At 50.7% G+C, this 13,108-nt stretch overlaps 1 protein-coding gene across 3 annotated transcripts; it reads right to left on the reverse strand.

Moving 5' to 3' along the window:
• Window positions 1-629: 629 nt before the first annotated feature.
• Window positions 630-12,765, reverse strand: ATF3 (activating transcription factor 3). 3 transcript variants are annotated; one of them, XM_011222270.3, is made up of 4 exons: window positions 12,551-12,765; window positions 6,506-6,749; window positions 3,478-3,585; window positions 630-2,061 (listed from the first exon to the last, which is right to left on the reverse strand). In XM_011222270.3, the coding sequence occupies exons 1-4, from the start codon at window positions 12,763-12,765 to the stop codon at window positions 1,864-1,866; spliced, it is 765 nt and encodes a 254-aa protein (XP_011220572.2). In that variant the 3' UTR covers window positions 630-1,863. The 3 variants fall into 3 exon arrangements, with proteins under 3 accessions (XP_011220572.2, XP_002917229.1, XP_019652993.1); XM_002917183.4 differs by having other exon boundaries at window positions 12,568-12,700; XM_019797434.2 differs by lacking the exon at window positions 12,551-12,765 and adding an exon at window positions 11,958-12,544.
• Window positions 12,766-13,108: the final 343 nt, after the last annotated feature.

Here is a 13,108-nt window from a genome sequence, read left to right on the forward strand (position 1 = left end):
GTGCACAGGCAAAGAGCAAGGGAGCCTGGTTCTGTTCCAGCCCTAAGCAATCCTATGCCCTGGAGATTCCAGAAAATTCGGTGGAATGCCTTTCTTTGAACTAGCACACCTATCCCGTTGAAAACCACTCTCTCCCTCTCTTCCTCCCTCCATTCTTTCCTCGTATTTGAAATACATGCAACAATCAGACACGTATTTGGACATAATGGATGTAATTGAGTGACTACTTTAAGAGATGTTCCGTGGCAGAAGGTACAGTGTCAAGCTGAACAATGGGTCTAAGTTTTAGGCATCTGTACATTCAGACAAACATAGCTGAGGTATCTGGCAATTCAGATTTTATATCAAAACTCTATGTTAACACCGGACAGCTGGTCTAAAGGATATACCTGGTTGACGCTGCGTTCCGGGGCTTGTCAATGAGAAACTGGGCATCAGGTGCCACAGACTAAGAAACAGGATGGAAAGTCAACTATCCCGCCCAGTGGCACCCCGAAGAGCAAAGGATGACCCCTGGGAGAATTTTTAAGCAAAACCACCCCCACCCCCGCAATGGAGAGGGAAGGGGTAGGGAATGACTAGAGTTCAACAACTAACCCGTTTAAAAAGAACAGAAACCAGCACAACACTTAAGGTTACCATGTCTTGGCTCCAATATTTATTATATCGACAGGTTAGGAATACTAGGATAAATAAGTAATATTTTCTCTTACAGAAAATTGTAATGATACTATTGAGTAGGATTAAACACTCTGAGGATTTCACAGAAACATCAGAATTTAAACAGACAGTAGCCAGAGTCCTGTGGCCAGTGTGAATGACCTCTCACAGCTATCAATGCTCTGGGCCAGATTTCTACAAACATCTGCATGACAAACAATGCCACTAACATCCAATAATGCTAAAGCCTAGGCATCAGCTGGCTTCAAACTTGTCTCCACTGAATGTGGTTTTCAACTGCGGGAAAAGGAAAATGGAATATTTGTTGGCTCTTCTGGCCTAGAAATAACTCCTGACCTAAGTCACTGAGGGGAGAGTCCTAGCCCTCTGGAAGTTGGACTTCCTGCTTTCTTTCTGTGACATTGTAACTGAGTTTGTGACAGAGCACCTGTGGTCGTGCCCATGAGTTTTGCGTTAATGCCTGGGTGCCAAGGGAAAGGTGGCTTTCTCTGTTGACACAAAACTGCCTGCTTGCCAGCAGAATTCTGTTCTCCCGGGGCGGACAAGCTCTTCTGGCCACTTCAACATTCTGGAAGACACTGCATATGGTGATCGCCCCCCACACTCTCAGAAACAGATCTGAGGAAAATCACACCAGTGTCGTGCAAAACAAACCTCAGGAGAGCACAATGCCTAGCTTTGACACAGGTGCCTTGCACATAGTAATTCCGGTACGTAATAGCACGTTTGCTAGAAAGCACAACCCTGGCCATTGTACAACGTTGCTAAATGCCGTTCTCACTCTGTCTCTCCTGTGAGTGGCCGTGGCCCCACTCCATCCACCCAAGGTACAGACACTTCTTCAGCATGAGTCCTAATGGTGAGAGTCCTGGTTTCTGTAGAATCCAGGCAGAAGATGGGCAGGACCCTGACCAGGGGCCAACTGCAGCACCCAAGACTAGCCAGTACGTGAAGGCCTAAAACCTGGAGTTGAGACAAAAAGATGCCCTTGTCCTGGTCCACAGTCCGCTCTGGTGCAGAGAGGAAAGGCCCAGCTGAGTCACCAAGGGCTCTTCCGCCTTGACGGTTCTTCACGGCTGCGACGCCAGAGGTGCACAGGGAGTCAGATCTCCAGTGGCTTCAGGGTTTGGGATGTCGAAGGTTTCGATGAGGACTCCCCCGTTGCCCCCACACCACAACTGCTTAGCTCTGCAATGTTCCTTCTTTTATCTGTTGGATAAAAAGGTTTCTCTCATCTTCCGGAGTCCGCCCATTCTGAGCCCGGACAATACACGTGGGCCGGTGAAGGTTGAGCATGTATATCAAATGTTGCTTCTCGTTCTTGAGCTCCTCGATTTGGGCCTTCAGTTCGGCGTTCACGCTCTCCAGCTTTTCCGACTCCTGGGGGACAAGCAACAGAATTATTAGGAATGGAGCCAAGGTTCCAGTGCAGATAGGCTGGCCTTGCGTTGTCAGGGTTCATCAGGCCTGCAGAGAGGGAGTGCCACGGGCTCCCTGGGACGGTGTCCCCACAAAGCTGGGACAGTGGCATTAGGTCTGGGAGAATCCAGACCCTGGAGAAGCCTTTGAACTTGGAGGCTTCTTCAGAGATGCCCTTGAGTTTCCACTCAAAGTTGAGGGTGGGTTATGACTCTCACGGCAATAAAGCTGCAGCAGAACCAATGGCGCGGAGAGCTCCTTTGCGTGGGTCCAACAGCCCACGTGCAGCCCTCCTGGACCCACGAGGGCCTTGAGGGCTGGGAAGAAACGCAGACTCACGTTGCTTAGTCTTTCATGAATCACTGACTTCAGGGAGAAGTTCGTCTCCCCAGAGAAAATGTACATGGCAACACACAAAATGTCTCAATTTTCATTGCCTCCCTGAAGCAATCAACAGAATCCTTGGGGACCCGTAGACCCCGGGCGGAGACTCTGCCCTGGCCTGTCCACACTTGGGGGAGGGGACACAGCCATGGGAAGGACGGCGCCATGGCCCGTTCCACCTGCCCAGAGATGCTCTTCCCACCTGCGCTTCTCCCTTCAGAAGGGGAGCTGGTGGAACACAGCCGGGAGCTCAGACTAAGGGATGAGCCGAGGAGAAGGGCGGCAGAGTTAAGAACACACAAGAACGCAAAAAAAAAAAAAAAAGAGTGTAACCACTGCTTGCAGATTAAGGAAGTAACTTGTTTGAAGAGATTAATTAAAGGCTTTTCATACTGAGCCAACTGAGAGCTGGCAGCTTCCTTCTCTCGGTAAAATGGGTGAGTGAAGCTTCTTTAACTGGGCTGACATATCCCGCAGTCTGGAAGCTGCCGGACGTGTATGGACGGGCAAGACTGCTGGGAATCTGGGCAGCAGACAATCTGTGGTTTTTAATTCACACACCTGTTTCTTCTACATCCAGAGTCCCCTCCTATGTGCTAACAGCTTTGTTCTCTCCTCCTTCAGCAACTGGCCTTTCTGCTACCAGCTACACGTCCTTCTTGGGAAAAGACTTCTGGGCAGGGGGCTTTTTGACTACCCTTGTGATGGCAACATGAGGTTGGCGGGGGGGCAGGCATGAGCAAAAGGAGGGGGCGAGGCAGGAGAGACTCACTTTCTCTCTTCCTTTCTTTCTTTTTTAAGATTTACTTATTTACTGTAGAGAGACAGAGAGTGAGTGGAGGGAGGGGCAGAGGGCGAGAATGCTCAAGCAGACCCCCCCCTCCCCCACTCAGCACAGAGCCCGCCATGGGGCTCGACCTCACAAGCCTGAGCTAAAACCAGGAGCGGGACACTTCACCACCACACCACCCAGGCGCCCCAGGGAGGACTCACTTTCTGCAGGCACTCTGTCTTCTCCTTCTTCTTGTTGCGGCACTTGGCAGCGGCGATCTTATTTCTTTCCCGCCGCCTCTTTTTCCTTTCATCTTCTTCAGGGGCTACCTATAAAATTCAAGAGACCACATGCTTCATGGGAGACAAAAAGTGCAACCCACCTTAAATACACTGCCTTTCACTGCAGCAAAAACAGCAAACCAGGACAGCCCCCATGCGAAGAGGGCTGAGGAAGTCTGAGTCCAAGCCTCCTGCATGAAACCTCTCCACACATACACATGAAGGGAGAATGCAAATCGGAGAACTGCTAGTTAAAATTACACTGGCAATACTAGTAAGTTCAAATGCAGCTTATTTTAGAAATGCACTTGGATTCTGAGATGAGTTGGATATTCCAACTGATAACTATCAGTAACGACCATAATCACTTAGAGCAGGAAACAGATTCTGTTTCGTAGCTACGTCGTTTCCCCTGGATCCAGGAATGACCTCAGGAACATCCCCTAGCCACCCTTCCCCTCCTGCCTCTTCTTCGATTTGAGATCCCAAGGCACCCCCATTCACCTCTATCTTCATTCAGAGTATGAAAACACCTCCCTCATGAATTCAAGAGAAGCCCGTGGAGCTCCTGGAAAAGAGGAACCCAAGAGCATTCCCCAAACAAAGTGACATCATCAGCCCATGGCTTGGGGCCACCCCTGGGTGGTGCACCCGACCCAACCAGTGATTCATCTGGCAAACAAAGACGGCCCTCATCCTCTGCACCCCACCCTGAGTTAGCCGTGGGGGTCCTCAGGTAACAAAACTCTGTCCTGCTTTAGGATCTGGTCCTCTCTGGAAGCTGGCTCTGATCCTGACTTTGTCTCAGGACTGATGGGGAACCCACAAAGTATACCGCTGGGCTTCGCTGAGAGACCCGAGGCCAGCTGGGACAAAACATTCATGGTGGGCTTGAGTGGGTGATGGTCTAGGCTGCTGACGTCAGACCTGGTCGTGTCAGTTGTCACTGCTCCAGGCAGCAGGAAAGGGCCTGGGAGCCACACCTCAAACCAAAGAAATCCTGGGACACAACAGTCACCTCTGATCTGTCTTATTACTAGTCCTTTGGATTCGATGACACTGACTTAGCTTGCACTGAGACGGAAGGCCTCCCAACTTAGAGAAACAAAGTTGGAGGGGAAAGCAGGGCAAGATGCAGTTCCACCTTTTATATCCTGGGTCCCAGGACCACACAGGCAGACACTTGAGTTTAAACTAAACTGGTTCTGAATCCCAGCTTCACCACCTATTCGCTGTGAGACCTTGGGCAATTTACCATACTCTTCGGAGCCTCAGTTTCCCTCACTTGTAAAATGGGATCAATAATCTTATCTATCTAATAGTGTTGGGAGGAGGGTCAAATTAAGTTAGATATATATCTATATATAAAATTAAAATGCTTTGCACAGTGTTTAGCTTATAGTCAGTGCTATGTAAGCCCTAGTTACTACCATTACTAACCTCACCATTCTGCATCAAGACCTCAGCAACTGGAGTACTTCTTATACAACCTACAGATATTTTTGGATGCATGGGAGAGGATTCAGGGTTTTCTCATATGAGGAAGTACTTGAAAGTAGAGCAAGTCTCAGAATTGTACACTGTCCGAGATGGAAAAAGCTTTCAAGAACATTCAGTTCAATGCCCTGACTGTACTGATGTGGAAACGAGGCACAGAGGCGCCAGCAGCAGTGCATCCGCGGAGACCCAGGAATCACCAGCTCATGGGCACCAGACCAGTAGGCTACAAAGCCTGGGTATAAACCCAGGCCTTTGGCTCCTTGTCCCATGTCCTCTCTGGGATACACTGCATCATTCTACCTTGTTGCCTTCCCTGAGATGGCTGGACCTGGGACCTGGCAGACCTCCCGCTGCCCAAACACACAGGATGCCAATGGGTTTCACAGGCTCAGCATCTTATTTTAAGAGAATTATAACAACCAAGGGGACCTGAATATTTAACGAGATTAGTTGGTACATTCTCTTCCTTATAGGAGAACCTACTCGTTAAACTGTCCTAAGATCAGAAGGTCACTTAGTAAACACACAATCAGGGGATGAGTTGGGTGGCTCTAAGGAATATTTCCACGGAGCAGGAAACATTCTGTCACTGGATGTCCTCTGCACTGGACAGCTGTTTCTTCCTCTGAAGAGCCCTCCAAATACCCTTGCAAAATGTTCTTCTTTCTTCTATGGGGATCCTACCACTTCCCATTACATCCTGTTATCTCAAGGTATTTAGAGAATTAAAAAAAATTCCTTGTGTGTCCCATGGCCCAGCTTGCACTGGCCAGTACTGGACAAGGCAATGATGACCTCTTGAGGTTAATGGAGTGCAGGCAATGCCTCTAATGGTGCCTTATGGACACAGCACCATATGGTAGTCCCCGCGGCCAGTCACTGAGTGCTGACGGTCAGCTAGACCCCTAGCAAATGCCATCTCGTTTAACCCTCAGATCAATCCCATGCAGGATTCGTTATTACCCCCACACCCTTTTATGGACTCATAATGACTCATAACCAACTTCCTTTTAAACTCGGCTCTTTTTTGGCCAGTTCTGCTACCCCTTGACCAAAGACGGTGATCATGGCAGTTAAGTCCGCTTGATACAATCCCATCTTTTATCCATGAGGGGAAGGCCGACAAAGAAGCCAAGACCTCCACTCTGAGGTCCTCAAGCCACCACTGCCTGGCCAACAACCGGCTCTCAGACTTCTCACTGCGTCTGTTACTCCAGGTGTCTTATCAAAGGTTGCTTGATGGGGAAGAGTGTGAGTGTCGGAGACAGAAGTGAACTGGGAGCAGGAGCTGTTACCAGGGCTGTGAGCATGGCTAGCTGGTCCTGGCTCCCCAGGCTGGCCGCCTGGGGCTTAGTTGTGATGGACCCCATCACCACATGCTGCACAGCCCCATGCCTGGAGCATGCCTGGCCCGGTTGGTGTACAACGACAAAGCGTGGAAAGAACGGGGCTCTCGAGGAGAACCTACCTCGGCTTTCGTGATTGCCATCTCGAGGGGTCTGCCGCTGACAGTGACCGACTCCAGCGCAGAGGACATCCGGTGACAGAGGTGCTTGTTCTGGATGGCGAACCTCAGCTCTTCCTTGACAAAGGGTGTCAGGTTAGCAAAATCCTCAAACACCAGTGACCCAGGAGGGGACAGGCAGGGGACGATGGCAGACGCACTGACTTCCGAGGCAGAGACCTGGGCTGGGTGCTGAAGCATCATTTTGCTGAAAGAAATATCGAAACCCAAACTACTTCAGGGATTTGGGGGCATGGGATCAAGTCTCCCCACATCTGCAGCCCCCAACACCACAGCCACACCCCACCTCGAGCTTCTGTGTTGTTTTCGTTTTACGCCATCCTCCTCTTGAGTAAAACAGGTTCTTAAAATACACAGCTCAGTGATGTGGATAAAATGCCTACTTGAAATTTATAAAGGGTGGCATTTCAGGCTATTCGGGGTTCAAGAAGCTATTAGTTTTGGCCAGTGTGCATATATGCAAATGTAGCCTCAAACAGTCCCGAAAGAGGAAGAGCATTTAAAGAAAAAAAAAAAATCTGTGAGACTCTTATATAACCCCATTTCCAGTCTCTGTTTTGAAAAGAAACTTGGAAGGTATCTGAAATCAAGTCAAATGTATCTATCAGTGAATGGAAGTAAAAGTGAGGACTCGGGGACCGTTGGCTTTAGCAAATAAATCTCTGAAGCTTCTCCCTCAGGAAGTTGGAGCCAAGTCAATGAGAATGAGGAACGTAACTGTAGCTAGCAGGTGTGTTTCTTCAGCCCAGTTTGGCAGGGGCTGGGGCTGGTGGCGGGGAGCGGGGGATTCATGTCACAAGGGACCAGTAACCCCTTCTTAAGTTTAAGACTGCTGAAGCAAAAGACCTCAGAGAAAAAAGCAAGGAACTAGGATTTGGACCTTTCCTGGGGGTGTTGTTCAGCCCTGTGATGTCTGGAAAGGCTGGGGCTGGGGACTGAGGGGAACCTGGGACTGGCTCCAGCACCAAGGAGCAGTAGGACCTAGGCTCTGAGTCTCGGTCTTCATCTGGCCCATGGCTGAGAGCTCCTGTGGCATGGGGACTGAGTGTCTTCACCGTTCCTTACCCAGAGCTGGCAAGGCCTGCTGACCCCCGCAGACTGCCCCACTGAGCACATGAAAGGGGGAAAGAGTGGGCCAGATCCAGCGGTCTCTGAGGCCTCGTCTACCTCTCTCGTTCTACAGCCCAGGGAGCCCAAAGGGACAATGAAAGGAAAGTGAAGGGTAGAAATCATAATAGTTCCATGGTTCCAATTTGGAAAAGCCCTCCATAAATCTCTGCCTGCCATACACTCCCTCCAGCAGTGGCCGTTCCCCCCCATCCTCACGGTCAGTTCTCCAGGTATGAGGAGTGTGGGGATGGTCTGGGCACACTCCTCAATCTGGCCACGTGCCATCACTCGCCCAGTCCAGTGGACAGGAAACCCTTTGGCAAGTCACTAACATTTAACAAGTGCCTCCTTCATGCTAGAAACCGTACGTGCATCATCTCATTTAACTCTCACGAGAACCCAGTGAATTAGGTCCTCGCCCCCTTTCACAGATGAGGTAACTAAGCTTTAGACTAGCTAAACACCTTGCCCAAAGACACAGAGTTAGTAAGAGGCAGCATCGGACTTGGATTAAGTTTAACTCCAGAACTCATGCCCTGAACTTATAGAATATAAAATATTATTATATTGCAAAAACAAAAAACCCAGAGCAAACCTTTCTTGCGGGGTAAGGGCTGGCAGGGGCCAGGTGAGGGGTCCTGGAACAGAAGCGGTGGAAAGCAGACTAAGCAGAGAGCCAGGCGGAAAACATGAACAGTGTGCAACGAATTGATGATCTTTCTGTGTCAGCGTGCATACTGGGGCTGCTGCCTACATTTCAAGAGTCATAAGTGGGTCTTTTATTCACAAAATTCTTAGACTGGGGTCAGATGATCAAGATTTGAGGCCCACTTACTCATGTATCATCATCATACCATCCAGTGCCTGCTTTCTCCTCTGTAAAAGAAGGCTAATGACAATCACCCAGTTTTTCCAGAGTTGTGCAAAGAGTTGAGAAAGTAATACATGAACGTGCCCTGGAAAATATAAAGCAACTGGGAGGCTTCCCAGCGATCCCTCCCGCCCAGGGCTGGCTCTGGGACAGACACTCTGTGGGGTCCCGGTGGCAGGGTGGCTGGTCACTCTCTGTGATTTCAAACACTTCGGAATAGATCACCCTGACCTTTTAACTGACTCCCCCTTAAGATCTGAAATACACTGATGGAGGCAAGAATGCCAGGCCAACATTCAAGGAAACCTTGAAACGTCTGTAATTCTCTTCCCAAAGACCTGTGTTGTGAGCCAGAACCAATCAATGTTCCTCTATCAATTTAATTGTATCATCTTTGGATGAAGGGAGGATACTTCCCTGGCAGGTGATAAACTCTTGAGGAACCAGCTTTCTGAAGGCCAAAACTTACAATTAATTCTCCCATGCATTCGTGTTTCCCCTTCTTTAACCAACTTGATTAAAAACGCAGTTCAAGGATGGAAGTCACAGCTACCAGCGGGCTGGCTTTGTTTGGACGACTGGATGGTTCTCCTCTACTTGGGTAGTTTAAATTCCACCAGTGTTGAGTGTAGTTCTGCTTCAACCCCCAGCTAAGTTTATTAATGAGCCCTCGGGGCTTGGGGTCTACTGTTTGGGACTGGCGTTTTCCCTTCTTAAAGTCAGCGGTTCCGTTTCGACGAAAGAAACAAGAATGTCAGTGGCATGGAATGTTTTCATGAAAAGCATTGGGTGGGCTTACTTGGGGATGGAAACGGGTTGTAAAAATGCTAAAAAAAAACTTTCAGAAAGGAAAGCAGTTGCATCTGTAGTGATTTGAGCTTTCTCTGCATTCCACTAAAGCTTAACTTTTTGAGATACTTCATAGTTATTCCTTTACTCATTCTCTTAAGGTCTCATTCAGCCCAGACTCAGGCTGTGTCCCTGTGAGGAAAATGAAGTTAAGTCTTCAGACAATTTTTCTGAAAGTCGAGACCCACCAACATTCCCCCTCATTGAAGAACAAAAAAATCTGTTTGGGGATTTTCTGAGTTGGCTTTCTACATTGATCTTAAAATTGTCCAGACTTGCTACAAAAAACCTGCATTTTGCTTTTGCTTCATTATCTCCAATCAGAAACCATGTCATATCTTTGGCAGTTTCATCATCTTCAAGAAAGTGAAACTTTACTCGTGTATTTCTTTAACTGGAAATTCAACTCCCAGATTTTATTTCCTAGTAGTTACAACTACATTGAATTTTCACTTTTAATTTTCATCTCTTTACACTAAGTGCTGCTCGTAAAACATCTCACAGTATGGGAAGCCGATACTGGTCTTTCACAACCTTCCTATCTTGGTCTTTCTCCCAGCCTATCTAAAAATCACTGGTGTTAGGCTGGGGTTTCAGGAACAGGCCCATCACTACCATACATACTCTCTGGGCCTCAGTCTCCTCAGCTAGAAAATGAGGCCAATATTGCCTGCCCCCATTCCCTCACAGGGTAGTCAAGAAGATCATATAAGAGTCACAAAAGTGGATTTATACACACACCAGAGAGCCATTATGACTGTGATTCCACTTTCCCCATTTTAGGGGGGACTCGAAATGTTGTTGTCAATGCAAGGTAGCCCCATCAATCAGGAATTGACTGGAACCCTAGTGAAATTCAGGTCATTCACAGTTTCTTTTGAACTTTGGTTGACCCTGGGCTCCCAACACACCGGGTCAATTCTACCCCACTACTTATTTGCTGGCAAAAGCTTGTTTCCACGGCTCTTACGTACTTGAGAAATAACCGGTTCTCACACATGAAACCATTTCTGGTTTCTCTGGTGTCCTGGCTATGTACTTCCTCCTCCCTAGGCTGGGTAACACTTGCAACCACTGACCTTGTCCCATGCCCAGCCAACTGAAAAGGGAAGAAATCATGGGCTCTCTATAATGGGATAGAACGCCTGACATTAGAGACACGTGGGTCAGATCTTCATTTTGCAATTGAGTAACATGAGATCCAACAAGGTAGTGACTTGCCCAAGGCCATAAAGCTGGCGAGGGGCAAAGCCCTCAACAAGCTGTTGACCACAAACCCATTGCTCATTTTGCTTCATCACCAACAGAGATCTAAAACCGATAGGACCAACCAATAAGGCAAATGGAGAAGAGAGCCAATGGCCAGGGTATCTCCAGGGGTTAGCAGTCTTAGTAACCTGGTATCCACTACAGAGGAAGCTTTGACAGGACTGAGACAGGGAGGGAGTAGAGAAGAAAGCACAATGGAGAGGACGGGCCAAGAGGGAGACAGAGAGGGGTGGGGTTAAGACAGAAAGGAAAGGAAGGCTCTGGGTGCTGTATCTTATCCACACTGTCAGCCTAGAGTGTTACCTGTCACGTTGACTCTGAAATCATCCAGATGATAACAACCACAAAACCCTCTGCCACCCCAGTCTTGGTCCAGGATATCCTCAAGGCAAGGGACTATATGTTGGAGAATTATTCTACACCAAATGCAAAACAAGAAGGACAGTAATAACAATTCTTCCTTCATTTAAAGATGGGGAGCCCCCCCAACAGATGGGACTGTCACCCACATTGAAATAGGTGCAATGGGGGAGACCACCCGAATTTTCTACCACTAATTTTTCCCCCCTGGCTCCATCAAGGGTTTACCACACCTTTATTTGTAAGGATGCATATGTGATCTCGGTAATAAAGTTAGGGGGAAAAAAATGGTTAGGAGAAAAGAAAGTAGGTAGATGAAATGAGAATGGGATGTGGGGGAGAAGAGAAGGAGAACGTTAGGAAGGGAAGACATGCCCTTTCACTGCCTCCGAAGCTGGTCAATGACCNCGTGCAATGACATTTGACACAAACCCCCCCCCCCCCCGCCCTCAAGACATTCAAGTCTCCTCACCGGCCCCCTTTCTTTCAGTTACATCACCCTGGAATCTGAAAAACTTCTGCCAGAGAGGACCTTAATGGTTATTGGGTCCAACCAGCACTTAGTGCTTCCAAACAGGCAGAGGGAGCCAGCACAGGCTCTGTGAGCCCACTTCTCCCAGGGTGGATACTGAGGCTCAAAGACACAAAGCGCAGGATAAGCTCTCAGGGTCCTGGCCACCAGACCACAGAGGCATTCCCTCAATTATCTGCACTGACTTCGCACCCTTGCTTCCTCCAAGGTGAGTCTCCATGGACGAAAGGCAGAGAAACCCGCGGACCCGACAGCGGAAGAGTCACAGGTACGGGAGAAAAGCGTGTAAGAGCCTTGGGCCAAGAAGTCTCGCTCCCAGGGGTTGGACACCGGCCTGTGCCGGGAGCCCTCTCCGCCTTCCGCCCCAGGACAGCAACACGAGCGCTCGCCACCTCTAAACTTACCCCAACTAACTTTCGCTCCAGGCTCAGGCGCGGTCCCGCGGCCCAGCGCTCCAGGGAGCGCAGGGCGACCCCCAGCGGCCGCGCCCGCGACCCCGGCTCGCGCGTCCCTTTCCCATTCATTCAGTCCGGTTCCTGGGGCAGCAGCTCCGCCGGCACCCGGCCTCGCCGCCTCTCCGCCTCGCCGCGGGCCCCGGGAAGGCTGGGCGCGGGAATGGCGGTGCCCGGCACGAAGCGAAGGATGAGCGGGACAGCGAGCCGCAGAGCCTCGGCCACCCCCGCTCACCCACTTCCCCACACGCCCGCTGCGGGCGAGGTAAGCAAGCGCCGAGGGCGGAGAGGAGCGGGGCTGCGGAGCCCGCGCCCGCCCTCTCCGTCACCGCGAACCTTTCGCGCCCCAAGTCAAAAGAGAAAGTTCTCTGCGAGAAACTTTCCGAAGCGCTGAGGAGCAGCCCTGTCTGGCAGAAGTTCGGCCAGAGTTCTTTCGCAGCCGGAGGCTGGGTGCGCGGTCGGGGACGGGCGCAGGGGTCGCAGGACTGCTTATTAGAGGGGCGCAAAGGGAACGAAAGCGGGCCACTCTCGCCGCGCTCACTCACTCGGTTCCAGCGCTCACCTCCGGTCTCCAGTCGAGGCGGCCAGGGTCCAGAGGGCGGGGTCGGGCTGTCTGCGGGGCTGACCGGCAAGCCCCGAGGACGCACGGCCGGCGCGCGGGCTGGCGGGCGGGTAGGCTCGGGTTCGGGCGGCGGCGCGGAGAGAGCGCTGGGCACCGCGCGCCTCGCTGCGTGCGACTGTGGCTCCGAACGCGTTGCATCACCCCTTTTATAGCCCTCTGGCTGGCGGCGAGCCAGTTTACTCCGGGTTACGAGTCCCAGGCTGACGTAATGCTATTAATAGCTTCCCCCGAGAACCAGCCGAACTAGGCTGGGCAGGGAGGAGGGATGGAGGAGGGGCCAAAGGGGGAAGGGGCGGGGGGGACTGGTGATGCAAGTTCGGGGAGGAGCCGGCTCGGCCGCGCTTCCCCGGCCTCTCGCTCTCGGACGCACACCCTCCCTCCCTCTCTCTCCATATCAGGACCGGAGCCGTCCGGGCGGGCAGCCAGATGTGCGTACTCGCCGCTGCGTGTTCCAGGCATGAGCCAATGGTGCCCAAGCCAG

The sequence above is a fragment of the Ailuropoda melanoleuca genome, chromosome 8, assembly GCF_002007445.2.
Source record: "Ailuropoda melanoleuca isolate Jingjing chromosome 8, ASM200744v2, whole genome shotgun sequence".
In the NCBI taxonomy this organism is placed as follows: Eukaryota; Metazoa; Chordata; class Mammalia; order Carnivora; family Ursidae; genus Ailuropoda; species Ailuropoda melanoleuca.

What these genes read in the sequence shown, in the direction of transcription:
- ATF3 (XM_011222270.3), bottom strand. Translation starts at nt 12,765, where the DNA reads ATGCAACGCGTTCGGAGCCACAGTCGCACGCAGCGAGGCGCGCGGTGC. An exon ending in GAGGTGAGCGCTGGAACCGA is followed by an intron (nt 6,750 to 12,550) that starts GTGAGTGAGCGC and finishes TATTTCTTTCAG; the next exon opens with CAAAATGATGCTTCAGCACC. An exon ending in TGGCAATCACGAAAGCCGAG is followed by an intron (nt 3,586 to 6,505) that starts GTAGGTTCTCCT and finishes TGAATTTTATAG; the next exon opens with GTAGCCCCTGAAGAAGATGA.